This window comes from Aphanomyces invadans, assembly GCF_000520115.1.
Source record: "Aphanomyces invadans strain NJM9701 unplaced genomic scaffold supercont1.1, whole genome shotgun sequence".
Lineage (NCBI taxonomy): Eukaryota > Oomycota > Saprolegniomycetes > Saprolegniales > Verrucalvaceae > Aphanomyces > Aphanomyces invadans.
In genome coordinates, this window is record NW_008580146.1 from 119166 (window position 1) to 135093 (window position 15928).

The 15928-nt window shown below is 54.9% G+C and overlaps 8 protein-coding genes across 10 annotated transcripts in view; 4 read left to right on the plus strand and 4 right to left on the minus strand.

The window, feature by feature from the left end:
• Positions 1 to 532: 532 nt before the first annotated feature.
• On the plus strand, positions 533 to 1834 carry H310_00024. 2 transcript variants are annotated; one of them, XM_008862605.1, is made up of 4 exons: positions 560 to 1073; positions 1128 to 1458; positions 1515 to 1621; positions 1671 to 1834. In XM_008862605.1, exons 1-4 carry the CDS (start codon positions 585 to 587, stop codon positions 1692 to 1694), a joined length of 951 nt encoding a protein of 316 aa, XP_008860827.1. In that variant the 5' UTR covers positions 560 to 584; the 3' UTR covers positions 1695 to 1834. The 2 variants fall into 2 exon arrangements, with proteins under 2 accessions (XP_008860826.1, XP_008860827.1); XM_008862604.1 differs by having other exon boundaries at positions 533 to 1073; positions 1515 to 1834.
• On the minus strand, positions 1460 to 2447 carry H310_00025 (hypothetical protein). The gene is made up of 4 exons (XM_008862606.1): positions 2342 to 2447; positions 2150 to 2281; positions 1961 to 2092; positions 1460 to 1912 (listed from the first exon to the last, which is right to left on the minus strand). Exons 1-4 carry the CDS (start codon positions 2442 to 2444, stop codon positions 1797 to 1799), a joined length of 483 nt encoding a protein of 160 aa, XP_008860828.1. The 5' UTR covers positions 2445 to 2447; the 3' UTR covers positions 1460 to 1796.
• A 649-nt stretch (positions 2448 to 3096) lies between these two features.
• H310_00026 (hypothetical protein) lies at positions 3097 to 6441 on the plus strand (the record flags this gene model as incomplete). Its single annotated transcript, XM_008862607.1, has 4 exons — positions 3097 to 3384; positions 3452 to 3571; positions 3624 to 6275; positions 6313 to 6441. The coding sequence occupies 4 exons, from the start codon at positions 3097 to 3099 to the stop codon at positions 6439 to 6441; spliced, it is 3189 nt and encodes a 1062-aa protein (XP_008860829.1).
• A 127-nt stretch (positions 6442 to 6568) lies between these two features.
• On the minus strand, positions 6569 to 7630 carry H310_00027 (hypothetical protein). The gene is made up of 3 exons (XM_008862608.1): positions 7301 to 7630; positions 6831 to 7254; positions 6569 to 6778 (listed from the first exon to the last, which is right to left on the minus strand). Exons 1-3 carry the CDS (start codon positions 7550 to 7552, stop codon positions 6684 to 6686), a joined length of 771 nt encoding a protein of 256 aa, XP_008860830.1. The 5' UTR covers positions 7553 to 7630; the 3' UTR covers positions 6569 to 6683.
• Positions 7631 to 7823: 193 nt separating this feature from the next.
• On the minus strand, positions 7824 to 10264 carry H310_00028 (hypothetical protein). The gene is made up of 5 exons (XM_008862609.1): positions 9642 to 10264; positions 9498 to 9588; positions 9178 to 9451; positions 8478 to 9133; positions 7824 to 8418 (listed from the first exon to the last, which is right to left on the minus strand). The coding sequence occupies exons 1-5, from the start codon at positions 10217 to 10219 to the stop codon at positions 7894 to 7896; spliced, it is 2124 nt and encodes a 707-aa protein (XP_008860831.1). The 5' UTR covers positions 10220 to 10264; the 3' UTR covers positions 7824 to 7893.
• A 136-nt stretch (positions 10265 to 10400) lies between these two features.
• Positions 10401 to 11731, plus strand: H310_00029 (hypothetical protein; the record flags this gene model as incomplete). The annotated part of the gene is made up of 7 exons (XM_008862610.1): positions 10401 to 10518; positions 10574 to 11019; positions 11067 to 11138; positions 11184 to 11273; positions 11325 to 11455; positions 11520 to 11676; positions 11723 to 11731. The coding sequence occupies 7 exons, from the start codon at positions 10401 to 10403 to the stop codon at positions 11729 to 11731; spliced, it is 1023 nt and encodes a 340-aa protein (XP_008860832.1).
• On the minus strand, positions 11412 to 13866 carry H310_00030 (hypothetical protein). The gene is made up of 6 exons (XM_008862611.1): positions 13310 to 13866; positions 13018 to 13237; positions 12656 to 12963; positions 12453 to 12600; positions 12249 to 12356; positions 11412 to 12203 (listed from the first exon to the last, which is right to left on the minus strand). Exons 1-6 carry the CDS (start codon positions 13849 to 13851, stop codon positions 11865 to 11867), a joined length of 1665 nt encoding a protein of 554 aa, XP_008860833.1. The 5' UTR covers positions 13852 to 13866; the 3' UTR covers positions 11412 to 11864.
• A 971-nt stretch (positions 13867 to 14837) lies between these two features.
• H310_00031 (hypothetical protein) overlaps positions 14838 to 15928 on the plus strand; it is a 2833-nt gene continuing 1742 nt past the window's right edge. Inside the window, exons 1-2 of one of the 2 annotated variants that reach the window (XM_008862614.1) lie at positions 14838 to 14954; positions 15004 to 15633. In XM_008862614.1, coding sequence (XP_008860836.1) covers positions 14889 to 14954; positions 15004 to 15597 — 660 coding nt within the window. In that variant the 5' untranslated portion in view covers positions 14838 to 14888 and the 3' untranslated portion in view covers positions 15598 to 15633. Of the gene's footprint in view, positions 14955 to 15003; positions 15634 to 15928 lie in introns of those variants that run through there. The other variant, XM_008862612.1, reaches the window with a different exon arrangement.

The following is a 15928-nucleotide window of genomic DNA, read 5'->3' on the forward strand; positions in this document are numbered from 1 at the left end:
AGCGTCGTCGCGGGGTCCAGTGGGTACCATTTCCATACTATCTTGGCCTGTTGCGCAAGTCATGGTGTGGTTGACCACCACCGGAAGGCAGGAGTCCTTACTCATCGACGAATCCCAGAGGAAGCAACGGACATCTTCGGCCGCAGCTCTACACGTGCTGCCCAACACAAAAGCATCGGCATCCTGACCACGCAAAGGTGAAACGTGTTAGAGTGCGCTCTGCGGTAGTATGGTACAGCGCCAGAGCAGGCGCGACGACTTGTTGAGCGTACTGGTGCACGTGTCGCGTACAGATATTTGATTGAACAGAGCCTAGTAGGTTGGATGCGTCCTTTTCCGGTGAACGCGTGCGTGCACCCATGAGCCGCGATGCTCGCATGATGAGATCAAGAGCGATGAGAAAATCAAGTCCGCTTGCATAAATGCATTGAGGCGTTCCGACCGTGCCATCGACCGACGGCACGTCATCATATACACCGGGGATGAGATTCACGAGTCCTTGCCTTCCGGATGAGGTTCCGGATATGGTTGAACGCACTGGATTGCCACTCCGTCAAGCCACGACAATACTCGCCGCCACGACGATGGACGAGTCGGGTGCATCGACCAAGGCGCATCTGACGAGGTATCCGTCGCAAACATTGTTGATGCCTCGACGCGAACGGGCGAAACCAATTTTCTACGGCGTCGACTCGTTCTGGCCGACGCTCATTGACTTTTACTCGGTGCACGACGACACACGAGTGCTGTGGAGTTCCCGCGCGCATCGCAAGACGTTTCACACACTTCATCTGGCGTTCTCATCCGATTCAACCTGGGTCATTATCTCCTGGAGTCTCTGGTCAGCGTGGTTTTCCGCTCTCGGTGCGGGACTGTTCTTGTATGGGAGCTACGACGAGACAGTGTTCGCTAAAGCGGCGGCTGCCGCCAACTCCGACTCCAACGAGACCCCCCTTCCCCTTGACTACCTCCACCGGTGGATCGATTTACCCTACTTTGTCGGCGCATTGTCGTTCTTTGTCGCGCAACTCCTCACGTACTTAGAGGTGATCAACTGCTGCCACGACCTCGAGGTACGGCGATACACATCATCACTCCGCCATACTCTGGCTCATTTTCGCGTGAAGCGATGGTTACACGAGTACGTCCACGCAGATCCACCGATCCGCAAGATGAAATGGCTGGGGTTTTCGCCTTACCGCATCGACTACTGGAGCGCGCTCCTGCATGTTCTCGGCTGGTTCCTGTTGGTTTGTGCTCGAGGCTACATCTACCGCGCCAAGGTCGTCTATGGCGTTGTCCACCTTTCGAGAGGTGACCCGCGCATCTTTTGGGGCCATTGGGTCCCCAGCCTCGTGGGCTACTTTGCGCTCACTGTCGGCGCTTACCTCGCGCATGTCGAGGTGATCCATCGGTGGTTTGTCTGCCGGCTGCAAAAGCTTGAATTCTGGGTCACTGGTGCGTAGGTTTCAATCCATTGATCGTTTTAGGCTCTTACCATGTTCATGTACTAGGCACGAACTGTGTGGCCGTCATCTTCCTATTTATGTGCTCCATTGGACAGTTCATTGATCCGTTCAACCTGGTCTTCTCGGACGAAGGCACGATGAATTCGTTCCAGGTCGGCGCCACCTTTGCGCTCGTGTCTGCGATTCTCATGGTCGTCGAAGTGTTTCGATTGCACCTGCCCATGAAGCACCCAGCTTACGGGAAATTCGCAGCCGTCACAACCACGACGCATTACGGGACGATGTAGAGCGACCGATGGGCATCTTTTGTGTTCGAAACATAGCGTCTTAAGCAAATATCACGTTGAGGAACGTTCCCTTCTTCTGAATCTCCGCGTTCGTCGCATGGGCAGCCATGACTTCCGACACGTTTACCAGACCCTTTGCCACCAGGGTGTTTCCAACTACGTCAAACTCAGGTCAGTGTGATTCCCAATGGTGAAGAGGTATACGGTGGTTGGCGCAGAAGACAACCAGTGCCCAAAACCCTTCCGCGACTACTGCTTCATTCGCCCCGTGCAACCGCAAAGCCGTCGCGACGGCATCAATAGCTCCTTGATGTTGCACCAGGTTCAAATTTGCCTCTAACCGCATCGTGTGTCGTGAGGACTGGAACTCAAGGACAATCGACAAGAGCGCACCACAATGAAAAGCAACTGTGCGAAGAGTGCGACATCCATCTTCTTGGATTGACCCATTCTCTTGCGACCGGTTCATGGCATCTACAATGGCAGCAATGGCCCCAATCTGTCCTGCATAAACCTTCATATGCGCTACACAGAAATTGGTCGTGTTCGTTGGAGAAGATGGTCGCATTCATGTCGAGGACGTACGTGCATTGAAGGTGAGCTGATTGAGCTTGTTGAGGCCCTCCGCCGAGAGGAGTGGCGACTGGCTGGCGATCAAGGACACCGCTTCTTCCAACGCACTCGACATGGCCAAATCCCAATTGACAGAACCAACCGCAGTATCCGGCTCCCATGCAATATCCGGATGATTGTGTGAAAAATGAACATTCGCACGAAATTTCATGAACGACACGATGGAAGGGCCGCGCCAGACTTCCCTCGAATGGAACGCATGCCCTGTAGGTGTCCAAGGATTCTGCGGGACAAAAACGCTATACGACTGCAACAGTCAGCTAGCTATGCTGATAAGGATTCGACGCCGTGGTATGAGTTGCCCAAGTGGTGCCAACGCAGGAGAGCCTCCCCAAGTGAGATCGACGGCCGCTTCGACACAATCCACCCTCAACAGGCCAAGTCCGTGTGGTTTGGCGAAGGAAGGCAGGGATGGGAAGGGCGGGAAGAAGTGATGAAACCGACGAAACGCCCGTGCCATATACGATCCCTCTCCGGTCATGGACGTGACGACGACAACCGACTCGAACCACGATGCGGCAATTCTTGAGCTAAGCATTGCAGAATCCAAGATGCAACCGTTTATTCAGCAAATAGTGGATGAGCTTCCTCCATTTTTGCAGTGCAGCTCAATCACGCTCGTTTCCCAGGCAATTACACAAGCGACAAACGTCACCGTCAGGTATTGTGCGGGGTTTTCGGTCCACTCACCATGACCTAGCCAACGCATGATGGACGAGACGGTCGCGCTTGCAACTGCTGGCATCAACTACCTTGCCAGCAACCTGCACAACCCATCGATTGCAAGCGACTTTCAAGCATTGCATGCACAACGCGAGGTGTCCCAAGCAAAATTACAGGCACGCGCTCGTTTCATCCAAACCAAGTGGTTCAATGCACGGTTTCGGACTTTGTCTGTACTGCCAAAGCTCGAACTACCCCCCTTCTCGTTGCGCGACTCCGTCGCAGCGCAACTCCCTTCAACCCCTCGAGACATGGAGCTGCTCGAAAAGGAGGTACAATCCAACCGAGAGTTTCAAATACTGGTGTATAGCTGAAACTGAACTCACACAACGCCCCTAGGTCGCAGCGTACAGCGCCCACCTGGAGATTCGCGTGAGTCAAAGTCGGGAAAACCAGCGCCGCATTGCTGCCGAATCCTTGCAGCAACAGCAAGCTGATGTTGCACGGCGCAAACGTCAAGTTCGTCATCGCTCTGCATGCGCTCGCGACGACTCATGGACATGGTTACTAGTTGCACCTAAAGCAAACACGATTCGAGCAGGTACAGCATCGATGGGCATACTTTTCGCAACAACTTGCTCGTCGACAACGCCAGCGCCGCATGTCGGACGTGAAAGCTGCCCACATCCAGCAGGAGTATGCATGCGAAGAACCAGATTATTTTCCCTCAGCATTCGCTCCTCATCCCAAGCCGCACAATCTCCACTTGCCGAGAGAATTAATCGACGACTATGTGTCGAGCATCATTGACCACGCCATTTCCCGCGCAACATGGATGCTGGAAATGCAAGCTCTCCCTCGCCGGCCCGTCTTCAGCGCCCTGAAGCGCCCGCCATCATCAGATCATCGCCATGACCACCACATTGTCTTACACGTCGCAATGTTGCTATGTCCGAATCCATTTGGATCGCACTTTGGCCTGATGTACCAGCGCTATTTTGCCAAGCACGCAGTGGACGCCAACGTTGTGTTTGAGTGGACCATCTTCGACGTTGCGAGCCTCGATTTCCCCACCCAAGCCATGCAACGGTGTTTTGACGGATTCTTCGTCTGCGGGGCGCCGGACGTGTCTCATGCCGTCGCCGACCACATAGCCCACAGGTCGGCCCCGTGGTACACTGCCCTCGTCGACTTTGTTCGAGCGTTGGTGGCGCAAGATCGACCGGTAGGAGCACTCGGACGGGGCCACGTCGTTTTGGCCGAAGCGTTGGGTGGTCGCATCGTACGACGTTCGACGTGGCAGCGTGCCAACAACGTTCTCGAAGAAAAGGTGACCACTGGCTTCAAGCAAGTGCTCACGAGGGTGCGCAGTCTCCACACATTGCACGGCGAGTACGTTGCTTCATTGTCGCACCCGACAATCCGCGCGGTGTCCAGCTTACCGATCCCTGGTTCCATGTACCCGTTCGTATCATGCATGAAAACCAAACACGTCTTGTCGTACGACGGGTACCCCGAATGCAACAGCCTCGTGTTCGACCTCTTGTCTCGTGTATTTGATCCCGACCATGGCACGTCGTTGAATCTCTTCAAGAAGACACCGAGCGGTAGCGCTGGATCGATCGCATTGAAATGGGTGAGTGCCGGGCCGATGGTCGCCCACCAGTTTATCCAATTGTATATCCCTGGCGCCGTAGCCCGCTCGAAAGCTAGCCACGAAGGCGGCCTGCGCTCTGTCATCCACAACGTCCGCAATGTCGCCGTGGCTATTTATGCCATGAAGTCTCCCGTCCCACACGTCGATTTCATCTCCGACACGGAAGAATACATTTCGTTTGCCATCAACGAACACGTCGAGTCGATCGTGCTCGGCATCAACTTGTCCAGAGACGATCACCCGATTGTGTTTCCTCGGTCGTGCCTGAACGACATGACGGACGTGGTCGAAGTGTTTCCGTCGCTGTTTTACTCGCCCACGCGAAAAAAACACCGCCTTCCCAACCAACACCACGAAATTGCTCAAGTGCACATTCCACGACTCACGCTGCACGAACTCAAGTCGCTCACGATCTTACATGCTTATCAAAGCCGCCACGTGGTCAAGTCGCCACGCCTTATCCCTGGCAGCTCGTCCAGCAGCCACAACCGACTACTGACTCTGTACACTGCGCTGAAACGCATCGCGGAAATATTCGAGCGCCAACGGCAAGTCCTTCATCCGTCGAATTATAGCTCGGCAAAAGCAGGCGCAGTTGTTCCTCCGCTCCACGTGACCTTCACTTTTCCAGACGAAGACTCCCCGACCTTTGTGAACTACTCGCCTTTGGACATTCAGAGGTGGTGGCGAGTGCTGAATGGCGCGATTGCAGCGCTCAACCACCCGACTTTGCTCACAAAGCTTACAATCGTATCACGGGACGCAACGTTGCTCCAAATTCTGCGCAAGATGCAGCCTGCATGGGACTACGTGTTCGTCCTGCCAGTCGTGACAACTTTCCAAAACGCCATGGACGTTCGTCGCCATGCCAAAATCTTTGCCCGGTTTGCTGACGGCATTCTGCTTCAAAAAAATCACGAGTTTATTGCGTGTCCGTCGCCAATTGCCCACCGCATGGGCCCCATCGATCTCGTGTCGGTGGTCGACTTGTATCACGATGTCGGTTTGCGCGTATTCGTGAATGCCAACAGCTCCGAAAACGTCACAACAACCATCCTTGGTGCGACCAGCGGCCCTGTCCGCGAGCAGCTTGCTTTCGTACTCCTTGGCGTTGACGGGATCTTCACATCCAACCCCCATCCAGTTCAAGACGCGAGGAAGCTCTTTGCCGAGAACCACTCAGTCGTGGACGAGGTTCGTGAGGCCATTCATGCACATTGCCTTGCCGCGACGGAAAAAATGGAATTGAACCGTTCGGCCGAATGCGAGCACCTCACAAATGATGACGGGTACAGGTTATACGCCCACCACTATTACAACCTTCCGCTGGAATCCCACGAATTCGACCACTGGCAAGAACGACGCGCTCCGCATTCAACATCGCAGCACACCTCGTTTCTCGTGTCCCTTGATGCTGTATTGGATCACATCGACCGCCTTCATGCCGTCGACGTTGCAGCCGAAGCTTGCCGGCAGCAACTCAACGTCACCGCAGCGCCTCCATTACAACCAGATAACCTGCGGCGGGACTTGTCCGTGGCTGTCAAAACGCCCACTCTGGATCAAGTTAGAAGGCTCACGCGGGAGAAACCACTCCGGTTAGGCAAACGCAACCGCAGCGTCGGGCTTGCATTTCGGAGTCGTCACTTCGTACTCGATGACAACGATGAGTCCAAGTGGAAAGCGCTCGCAGTCCAACAAATCCCAGCGCGTCCACCGAAGCCGACAATAACCACCAGACTAACCAACCCTGCTCTGCACCAGCATCGCACAAGTGAACGAGAGGATATTACACCCATGTCGTCACTCGAGACACGAACACCGTCCATGGTGTTGTCGGAGAAAGTCACACCGTCGCCGCGCCGTCGAAGAATTCTCCACAGCATCAACCTACCCGTTTGTTCGATATGACGAAGAATTTATATGGTCCAGGATGGGGTAACCACTGATGATGATGGTAATCGAGTTCTTTGTCTAGTTGGCAGTCGCACTGAGACGGTCGTTCACGTGCTTGGCCAGCATTTTTTCTTCGTCGGACTCTCCCAATGCACAGCTCGTGCCTCCGTAGTCTACAGGATAGCGCCACATCAGAGAAAATTGGACATGGAATCATTCACGTACTGGATGGAAGTTGGTCTGCGTCGATTGACGCAAGTAGCTCCTCTGTTGCAGCGCCCGAAGTGCAAACGCGGATCTTAGCCTTCGTGACGGGGTCAATCATAGCGCTCATGGCTCGGTAGGTGATGTGGAACCACGCGGGTACGTTGATAACATAGATCTGCGCACTTCGTTCGGGGTAATGCTCTCCTGCAAATGCCATCGCTTGCCGGATGAAAGAGGTCACGTCGCCCGTGAGGTCGTAGAACCCAAAGTTTTCCACGTCAAACACGGTGATCGACCTCCCGTTGTCCGATGGGTCGAGGACTTTCCACAAGTATTCTGTGATGTACATGTAGTGCCGCAGGAGTTGGTCCATGCTCAATCCCGACTTCTTGAGCGCCTTGAAGTTGACGGACCCGAGCTTCTCGTAGTACACGCGGTGGCCCTATACACGTCCATGAGGGGTCTGATGGTCGACCATGGACACGTACATTTTTGGATTTGCCATGGAAGTACTGAGGGTAATTCTTCTTGATCAAGTGGAAATGCACTTGGGGTTCGTCGATGAGCGTGTCAATGCGATTGTCCCTGCGCCAACTGAGCGTTGATTCGTATCGTTGACGTCCTTTCTCTGCATTTCCCTTCTCGGCAGCGATGAACCGAGGTGAGAATGGGATCTCTGATACTTCCGCCTTCACGATGGTGTTTACATGATTCAGCAGCGCTCCGTCGGCGGCAGTCATCGCTCTCCTTCCGAAGGGCGATTCGATTGTGTCTCGATGGCGTCATTCTTGTCGAATTTCCCCGCATTTCTGGTGCGGAGATGGAACGAGTGTTCGTTTTTTCAGGTGAAGCGAGACACCCGTTCATGTCACTTTATCACCTCTGGCCAGTCAGAAGTCGGCGTCTTCACCATAATGTGTCTCTTGCCATCATTTGTACCCCCTTTGCATTCGTTTTCAGGAAGTTAATCTTCGATATCCGAAATCGTCCGCATATACCGCGCTCTGATTCGTCAACAGAAAAGGACGTTGTGTGCTCTCCGACTGCCACGTCATCGATGTACGTTTTCACATTCAACGGATTAGTTGGGATGGCCTGATGCTGCCAGGGCTTGGTCCACATACTTGGCCAACGCAACTTCCTCGTCCGATTCGCCCAATTTCACGCTCGAACCGCCGTAGTCCGCCGGCAACTGATCTTCCGCAATCGACTTGAGCAGTTCCTCTTTGACCGCGCGACCTTTGCAAATCCGGATCTTCTCCTTCGTCACTGGATCAATCATGGGACTCACGACGCTCCACACCATGTTGAACCACGTTGGCACGTTCACGATGAAGATTTGCGCGCTTCGCTCGGGGTAGTTGGCCGACACGAACCCTGTCGCTTGCCGCACAAACAAGAGGACGTCCCCAGCCAAGTCGTAAAAGCCAATGCCGTTCACGTCCAGCACGGTGACGCTGCGCCCAGAGTCCGACGGCTCGAGGATCGTCCACATGTATTCGGTCAAGTACACGTAATGGCGCAGCAGTTGGTCAATTGTGAGCCCGGCGGCCTTCATCGCCTTCAGGTCGATCTTGCCCACCTTTTCGTAGTACACACAATGGCCCTGTGCCATGCTCATGGTGAGATGCTGCAGCACACACGTGGATGATCAGGGCACAATACCTTGATCGATTTCCCGTGGAAGTATTGCGGGTAGTACTTCTTGATGAGATGAAAATGAGGTTGGGGTTCCTGCAGCATGCCGTCCACGTTGTTCTCTCGGCGCCACTGCAAAGTGCTTTCGTACCGCGCACGGCCCTTCTCGACGTTGCCTTTTTCGGCGGCGATAAAGCGCGGAGAGAAGGCAAGTTGCGGGGGGGTCGCTGCAGGGGCACTTGTGGGGGCGGCAGCGGGAGCAGCACTACTTTCCATGTCCTGTGGGACTTCGGAAGCAGCAGGCGTCACTGGTTCGATCTTGGTGATGGTGAATGTGACAACAAACAACGCGCTGAAAGCCGATGCAGACGACGAACTTGCGTTAGCTGCTTGGGCGGCTTTGATTTGAGACAGCTCTTGGTAACGTAGCACCGCCGATGCCACCACCGACGCAGACAAAAATGCGCCCAAAATGACAGTGATTTGCATGAGTCCTTGAAACGGCGGCCCGAATCCATACGCGAGGACGCAGCTGAGAATATACAGGCCACTGAAGCCCAACGCCGCGGCATTGTACGGCGCAGTGGGAAGGAGGTCGCGGGAAAACGACTGCGCCGATGACGATGGGGACAGCGGGGTTGTAGGGGCCGCCGGGTTCAGCGACTTGGTCACGGAAAGAGACGCTGCAAGGAAGACGTTACCAATAAATCTGAGGTGCCTGCCGTACCTTGAATGCGAAACGAGGATGTCGTCAAAGCAATGGGAATTGCGGCTGAGGCCGACGGTGCATTGCGCAGGGACCGAAGCGAATGCGTGACCGATTGCTGGTTGGACAACACGACCGTTAGCGTTTCGTCCAAGGTGAGCGTCTTGCCGAGGATGTATGCTTGGTTCAACTGCACTTTGCGGCAAACGAGGCGCTCTCGGCGAAGTTGTTGATTCGCGTCGTGCTGGGAGGACAAAGGCTGCTCAATCGAGATGGCGAGTACTGTCGGGAGTTCCTATTTTCGAAGAGATTAACGATAAAATGAAGAGGTAGAAGTTTACCAAAACTAATGTAGACTCGTTGTCGCGGTGACTGGAATGCAATGCGGCAACTGAGGCGGCGGCATTGTCGGTTGCGGGAGGATGCGGATGACTACTTGAAGAAATAAAGTATCGTGGACAATGAGTAACCAACATGGAACGTACCCCGTGAAGATGGAATTGAATGTGTTGTACATTGTCGACGTCCACTCGATGGGGTACATGTTCTTCTTGGCTATTTCTTGCGCGGCACCGATGGCGGTCACCCAGTTCTTCGCAGAGTCCATCGAGTCAACGCGGAGGAACCACGTGAGCGTGTGCTGCTTGGAGAACAATCCAACAAAGTAATGGCCATCAACGCCGGGTTCCACCGTTCCGTACGGCGCTTCGTTTTCAGGCACAACCTTTGCGTAGCCAAAATCGCGCAAGGCAAGATAGCCTCGCTCCGTACCAAAGATCTCGGAATCGTCTGCCTTGCGGTAGTAATGACAACCCCGAACGCTCAGCAGGAAAAGGCGCCGGGCAAAACCTGCCCGCACAGCTCCTTCGCGACGTTTCTCCACCATGCCGGACATGAGGATCCCGAGGAACTTGCCTTCTACGCAAACGTTGAGTGTGCTCCCAATGCCCCGCGGAGTTGGCAAGGCTGACATTGACGACAGATCTCGTTCTACTGCATGCACACTCAATCTTGATCGTGGACTACTCCCAGAGTCGCTGGCAGGGCGACCCATCTCTTGCATTCGGCGGAAGGTCCGTCCTGCGGTTGGGACACCCGCGGAAGTAACGTGGAATTTGACTGCCACGCTAAACGATTTTAACGCAAGAAAAATCACGTTAAACGTTTAAACGCGTGTGCTGTCATTGGTCCGAGCGAAATGCTCTTGCCGCATTTGATTGGCCATTTCGAATTGGACTCGAAGGATGGCAAGTTCGTTCGCGGCGCTTCCATCCGCAGACGTCGAGCTCTACAGCCGCCAGCTTCTGGTCAAGGACTTTGGCGTGAAATGTCAGAAGAAGCTCCTCGAGTGCAGAGTGTTGGGTACGTCAATCAAACATGTGCATTGAGATTGCAGAATACTAACAATAACTTCTAGTCGTTGGTGCGGGTGGCCTCGGTTGCCCAGTTCTCCTCTACTTAAGTGGAATGGGCGTCGGGCACCTTGGCATTGTCGATGGCGACTACGTCGATTTGAGCAACCTCCATCGGCAGGTGTTGCACACCCCTGCCAAAGTTGGTCAGCTCAAGGTCGAGAGTGCACGAGCCGCAGTCCTGCTGCGATCGCCGTCCATTCAAGTCGAGGTGTTTCCTGTCCGCATGGACGCATCCAATGCTGTTGCCATCATGGAGTCCTACGATGTGGTCGTTGATGCTTCAGACAACGTGGCCACGCGGTACTTGGTGAACGACATGTGCTGCTTGTTGCACAAGCCGCTCGTGAGTGGAAGTGCACTGGGGTTGGAAGGACAAGTGTCCGTCTTCAACTTCCACGGCGGGCCGTGTTATCGATGCTGCTTCCCCACACCCATGCCCCAGACCATGGTGATGGAATACGACTGCAATGCAATCCCTTGTAATTGAATGACAAGGCTGGCTCGTGTTCGGACCAAGGGGTGCTGGGGGTCGTCCCAGGAATCATCGGCTCACTGCAAGCGATGGAGGTGCCCGCTCTTGGACTGTCGCCTGGTGATGCATTCTCTCTGTAGGCGGTCAAAGTCGTGTCGGGCCTCGGCCGGCCATTGAGTGGCGTCCAATGCTCGTTTGATGCATGGGACATGGCCTTCCGCCACTTTAAGGTATGGGCCCCACATCTCTCTTGATCACTCAAGCTGTCTTGCCCCGTTTAGCTTCCATCGAAACGCGATGATTGCGCAGTTTGCGGCACTTCACCAACCATAAGAAGTGCGATGGATTCAGCCGCGTCCGTCGGGCCACTAGTCTGCGAGCTCCCTTCCGTCGTCGATCCTTCGCATACTATGTCAGTCGAGGTTTTGCTACAAATTCATCTCTGACAATACTAACTGGGAGTGCATCCCCTCAAGGAACTGGCATCCATGCTCAAAACCAACCCAAAACTTGTCGTCGTCGACGTTCGAGAGCGCGTGCAGTACGACATTTGCCACCTCATGCCGTCCAGAAATGTCCCCCTTGCTGACCTATTCACCCAATTGCCGTCCCTCGTGGCGTCCACCGCCCCAGGTGCGGAACCGCTCGTGTCTATTCCGGCAATGAAAATCGTTTCTAGTGGCTGTGATTTGCCGCCGTGGCATCGACTCGACACACGCCGTCCACCAGTTGGTCGCTGCGGGTCGTACGACCGACATTTGGCATGTCAAGGGCGGCCTCGTGGCTTGGAACCGTCTCATTGACCCATCGTTTCCATCCTACTAATCCACATCGTCTTCGGTCGTGTTCCGCGGCACATATTCGTCCTTGTCATCGTCGTCGTCGTCGGCCGTGGCAAACATTTCGCCGTGCAATTTGCGATAATCCACGGCCGTCCGCCGGCGTTTGCCGTGCACAATCAGCTTCGTGGCGTCCTCGTCTTCGCTCTCATCGTCAACATCGATGTCCTGGTCGTGAACGGCAAGTTGCGACCGCGTCGACCGGTGGGTCGAGTTGACAACATCAGTTGTAGCAATGTGATGCTCCACTTCTCCGTCGCTGACGTCCTCTTCGTCCGACAGCATATCGTCATCATCGCCCTCGTCGTTCTCAACACTCGACTATTCAAGGAATCTTGGCCACGACGATGTTTGACAACGGCATACCTTGTCAAAGTCTTCGTCCGACTCGTTGTCATCGTTGAGGTGCGGCGCTGCTGTCGACGCTCCTTCCGTCAAACGCCCTCCGTCTTGAGCACGCAGGTCTGGAAACACCTGCATTGCAGTCATCAGCGCTCGATAAAAAGAGGTTGGAAGGCACAGCATCGTTGACGACCGAGCATTGCTGCCACCGTGATGAGGGTAGCGTACCTCTGGCAACGATTCCCACGTCGATCCGAAGGCAGCGTTGAGCACCACGAGGCACTGGAAAATGCCGTCGCAGCGGGGGCAGTACCATTCGTCCTCTTCGGCTGGGAGCGTCGCCAGCACCGGATCCAAGCACTGCTGATGGTACGCTCTACCAGCATACAACAGCATGACGGCAATGCCACGTGACTTTATTCCCGCCGTACCGGTGGCAGGTGCCGCAGTCGCACAGAACAATGTCATTGCCATCCGAGGTGACCGTGGATTGGCACTTGGAGCACAAAATATCATCGTCGTCGTCGAGTTCGCTCGCGTCTTTGGGCAGCGGTGTATCCGACGCAAACACGGCGTCGAAATCATGAAGTTCCCGAAGCAGCGCCCGCTGGTGCCGCACCAGCTTCTGCCGCACCGCCTCGAGTTCGGCGGTTGGTTTCAGCTTCTCAGTGCTCGCCTGGCGCCACCCAGTCTGCTCGTACGCATCCACGAATGCCATGTTGATACGCATTGCGCTCACCTAGATGTTGTACGATGCATGAGGAGCCATGATCGATGGCTCACTGCGGCTTACTCGATTCCGAACGCGACGTACGATCCGATGCACGTGCGGATTGACTGGGGCGACTGGGATTGAATTTCCCGAGCGGGGCCGACCTCGGCCACGACGAACACCAGACGCTGCTGCGCCTCGAGGTTTGCTCGGACGATTGCCTCCACTAGGTGAAAAGATCGCAGTCGTCTTTCTCACTCGTGCTGGACGGTGGCTTCGAGCTGGTTGGACCACTCGACGCCTGTTTGGCGAGCATGACATTCGCATGGTTTGAGCATGGCGTCACTGCTGTGTGACGGCGAATTGGACGTACCGCGGCAGGACAGGCGGCAGCGAGGGGTCTAGCGGAACCTTCCGTGGCCTACCACGCCCCCGTGGTGCACCCAAACTCTTCATGGGAACTATGAAGTTTGCAGCAGCAGGAGGAGGAGGAGTTGTTCCATTTTCACGCGGTAGCATGATAGAGAGCGACCACCCGTTGGGGGCAGAACCTGTGGGGGGGATGGCAGGCGGTGGCAGGGGATGTTTTCGAGGCCGTCCGCGACCACGCTTCACGGGGGCGGCTTGTATTGCAGTTGTCGCAGGAGATTGTGGCATCCGTGTTGAGGCAATAGCCTCTGAATTCGCCAGGATAAAATTCAGTTGGGACTTGGTAGAGTTTGATGGACTCGCACTAGCGTGTGAACTAAGCAGAGGGACACACTCGTTGCAGTTGCTGTCGTCGGCGGAAGGTGGCATCGTCGTGCAGTGCAGTTCATTCCATTGCGGCGTCGTGGTGGAGCACGAATTTTCGTCGCGCGAAGTGTCAGCAGCGTCCGGGCGAGTGGTCCATTCAGGTCGCGCGGTCGACATCATGTCCGGCAGGTTTTTGGGTTTTAAGTGCAAACTCTGGTCAGCACGAAATCCACACGAGCCGACGCCGGATACCGGTAACCGAACATGTCGCCGTTACACTGTTTTAAGTTGGGGAGGAGTTGGAGCAAAGCCTGCGTTTGTATCCTCGTGCGAAAGATGCTGTGGTATATTCCCCACGTCCCACTGAAATACGTCTGCATTGTGCTGCCACTAACTAGTCAGGCACCTCCGCTGGACGCTTGGCGCCATGGAAAGCACCGTACCTGGGTGTGTTTGCGACGGAAGTTTCGCGCATCTGTTTGCATGAAATTTGAACTTGGCGCAGAAACCATGGACATGGACGCACGCCTGGGTGGATTGTACCACCAAGCGGACCGCTACTTGACTGAGTGCTGTTCGTTGTCGCCCACGCCGGGCGTTCGTAGCCGGCCGTGGTATTCTACTCGTCCAGAGCCGACCGACTCGACCTTGAGAAAGGAGGGCTGACAGGCAAAACAGTAACATGTAACAAAACCGAGCAAGATCTGTTTGGGTGAAAAGAGGGCTTTGGAGATCTGATTGGCTGAGGATTTTTACTTGGGCTGGTACTATTAGTAGTACTAATAAAAGTCCATGTACAGTGCGGTAAGTGCGGGCTTTGCTCGCATTTTGGCCACACGGCTACAGACAGTAAGTACTACAGATTGAATAGTGACATGGACCAAGCGCGATTGATTCCGACGTCAAAGGTGCGGGGAGAGGAAAACGTGGCTTCAGCGCTTCAAGGTGGTCGATCCTCAAGCGTCTGGTACTCTGTCGGAGGTTGTAGAAACGGCGAATCGACATACCCCTCGCTTGGGCATCAAGTGCTTGCTTCACCACGCATTGACGTCGCGCATGGCAGACGCCCTTTGGTTTGTCGATGTGTGAGACTAGTGAAAAATAAAATGCCTGCAGGGCGGATCGAACCAGGGACCAATTGCTTCCATCGGGTTTTTGGCGTTACGGCAGAAAACAGTGTGGACAACTCGAACTGCACTTCAAGTGGACTATTGGGGATGGAGTGGCATGTGTGGCAGTTGGCAGACTCCATGTACCCTACGGGCGGGTTCGCGCATTCACAGGTACGTAGTCCCTGCTCAAATCCCTGAGCGGTCCTGGACTCCTTCCCAGGGCCTCGAGGCGGCCGTTCAAGCCAAGGTCGTCACAAACAGAGCCACTCTTCACTCATTTCTTGTGACATCTTTGCATCAAACGGCCAACTTGTTGCTGCCTCTCGTGTTTTCAGCCCACTCTTCTGCATCGTCCGTCGATTCCTTTCTCCACCTCGACAGTCATGCACATGCCATGCTCACCAACCACGTTGCTGCACGTGCGTCAATTGCTCAGGGCTGTGCGATGCTCCGTGTTGCATGCACGTCTGCTCCGCCTTCATCCGTTCTCCACCGCATCAAGCGCGAGAAAGTCCATGGCCATCACGTCGTCGTACTGGGCGTTGTGTGCGCATCTCTCGATATCGACGCAACAACGACTCAGCGCCTGCTCTTGTTCGTGACTCTGCGGGACCTCCTAAGCGCCGCCACTCGGCTCAACGTGATCGGCCCTCTCGAGTCTGCGAAAACGCTCGCGCAAATGGCGCCGCTAGCCGAATCCATTCTCAATGCCAAGAAGGATCGGCCCCTCGCCGATGCACACCAATCGTCGCCGTTTCTGGACCTCGTCCACGCAACCCACGACGTCCTGTACACCCGCATATTTAACTCGTAAAAGGTGCTCCAGTTATTGGAATCGAATGAACCAAACCACAGAGGGGCTTGGCCCGTTGTCAAACAATTCGGTCGGCGTTTATGCAGACACAGGGAGACGCTGCGCGGGTCGTGGCGACTACTTTGCTTAAGCACTCATGCTGCCGCACGAACATCCGTCGATTGCCACTGCTATCGCACCCGCGTCACTGGTTCAGGTCTCTTCTCCACGTAAATTCGAGCCTCTGGACCTTGCTGTCTGGCGTGTGGAATCCTGCCCCACTCGAACAATCGCCAACAGCGCGCCTCCTGGTTTTATGCCTATTGTAGTAGAAAAATGATTATATTGTGAC

Excerpts from the sequence above, each read along its gene's own strand:
- H310_00027 (XM_008862608.1), bottom strand. The coding sequence starts at position 7,552 with ATGACTGCCGCCGACGGAGCGCTGCTGAATCATGTAAACACCATCGTG. Across the intron at positions 7,255-7,300 it reads TCCATGGCAAATCCAAAAAT|GGCCACCGCGTGTACTACGA; the intron begins GTACGTGTCCAT and ends GGACGTGTATAG. Across the intron at positions 6,779-6,830 it reads CGCAGACCAACTTCCATCCA|ACTACGGAGGCACGAGCTGT; the intron begins GTACGTGAATGA and ends GCTATCCTGTAG.
- H310_00030 (XM_008862611.1), bottom strand. The coding sequence starts at position 13,851 with ATGATGTCGACCGCGCGACCTGAATGGACCACTCGCCCGGACGCTGCT. Across the intron at positions 13,238-13,309 it reads CTGCCGCCTGTCCTGCCGCG|GCGTCGAGTGGTCCAACCAG; the intron begins GTACGTCCAATT and ends CTCGCCAAACAG. Across the intron at positions 12,204-12,248 it reads CGGACGAAGACTTTGACAAG|TCGAGTGTTGAGAACGACGA; the intron begins GTATGCCGTTGT and ends TTCCTTGAATAG.
- H310_00025 (XM_008862606.1), bottom strand. The coding sequence starts at position 2,444 with ATGTCGAGTGCGTTGGAAGAAGCGGTGTCCTTGATCGCCAGCCAGTCG. Across the intron at positions 2,093-2,149 it reads CACAGTTGCTTTTCATTGTG|AGGCAAATTTGAACCTGGTG; the intron begins GTGCGCTCTTGT and ends CGATGCGGTTAG. Across the intron at positions 1,913-1,960 it reads TGTCTTCTGCGCCAACCACC|TTGGAAACACCCTGGTGGCA; the intron begins GTATACCTCTTC and ends AGTTTGACGTAG.
- H310_00024 (XM_008862604.1), top strand. The coding sequence starts at position 585 with ATGGACGAGTCGGGTGCATCGACCAAGGCGCATCTGACGAGGTATCCG. Across the intron at positions 1,074-1,127 it reads ACTGCTGCCACGACCTCGAG|CGATGGTTACACGAGTACGT; the intron begins GTACGGCGATAC and ends TTTCGCGTGAAG. Across the intron at positions 1,459-1,514 it reads GCTTGAATTCTGGGTCACTG|GCACGAACTGTGTGGCCGTC; the intron begins GTGCGTAGGTTT and ends TTCATGTACTAG.
- H310_00028 (XM_008862609.1), bottom strand. The coding sequence starts at position 10,219 with ATGCAAGAGATGGGTCGCCCTGCCAGCGACTCTGGGAGTAGTCCACGA. Across the intron at positions 9,452-9,497 it reads ACGAGTCTACATTAGTTTTG|GAACTCCCGACAGTACTCGC; the intron begins GTAAACTTCTAC and ends CTTCGAAAATAG. Across the intron at positions 8,419-8,477 it reads TCCACGGGAAATCGATCAAG|GGCCATTGTGTGTACTACGA; the intron begins GTATTGTGCCCT and ends AGCATGGCACAG.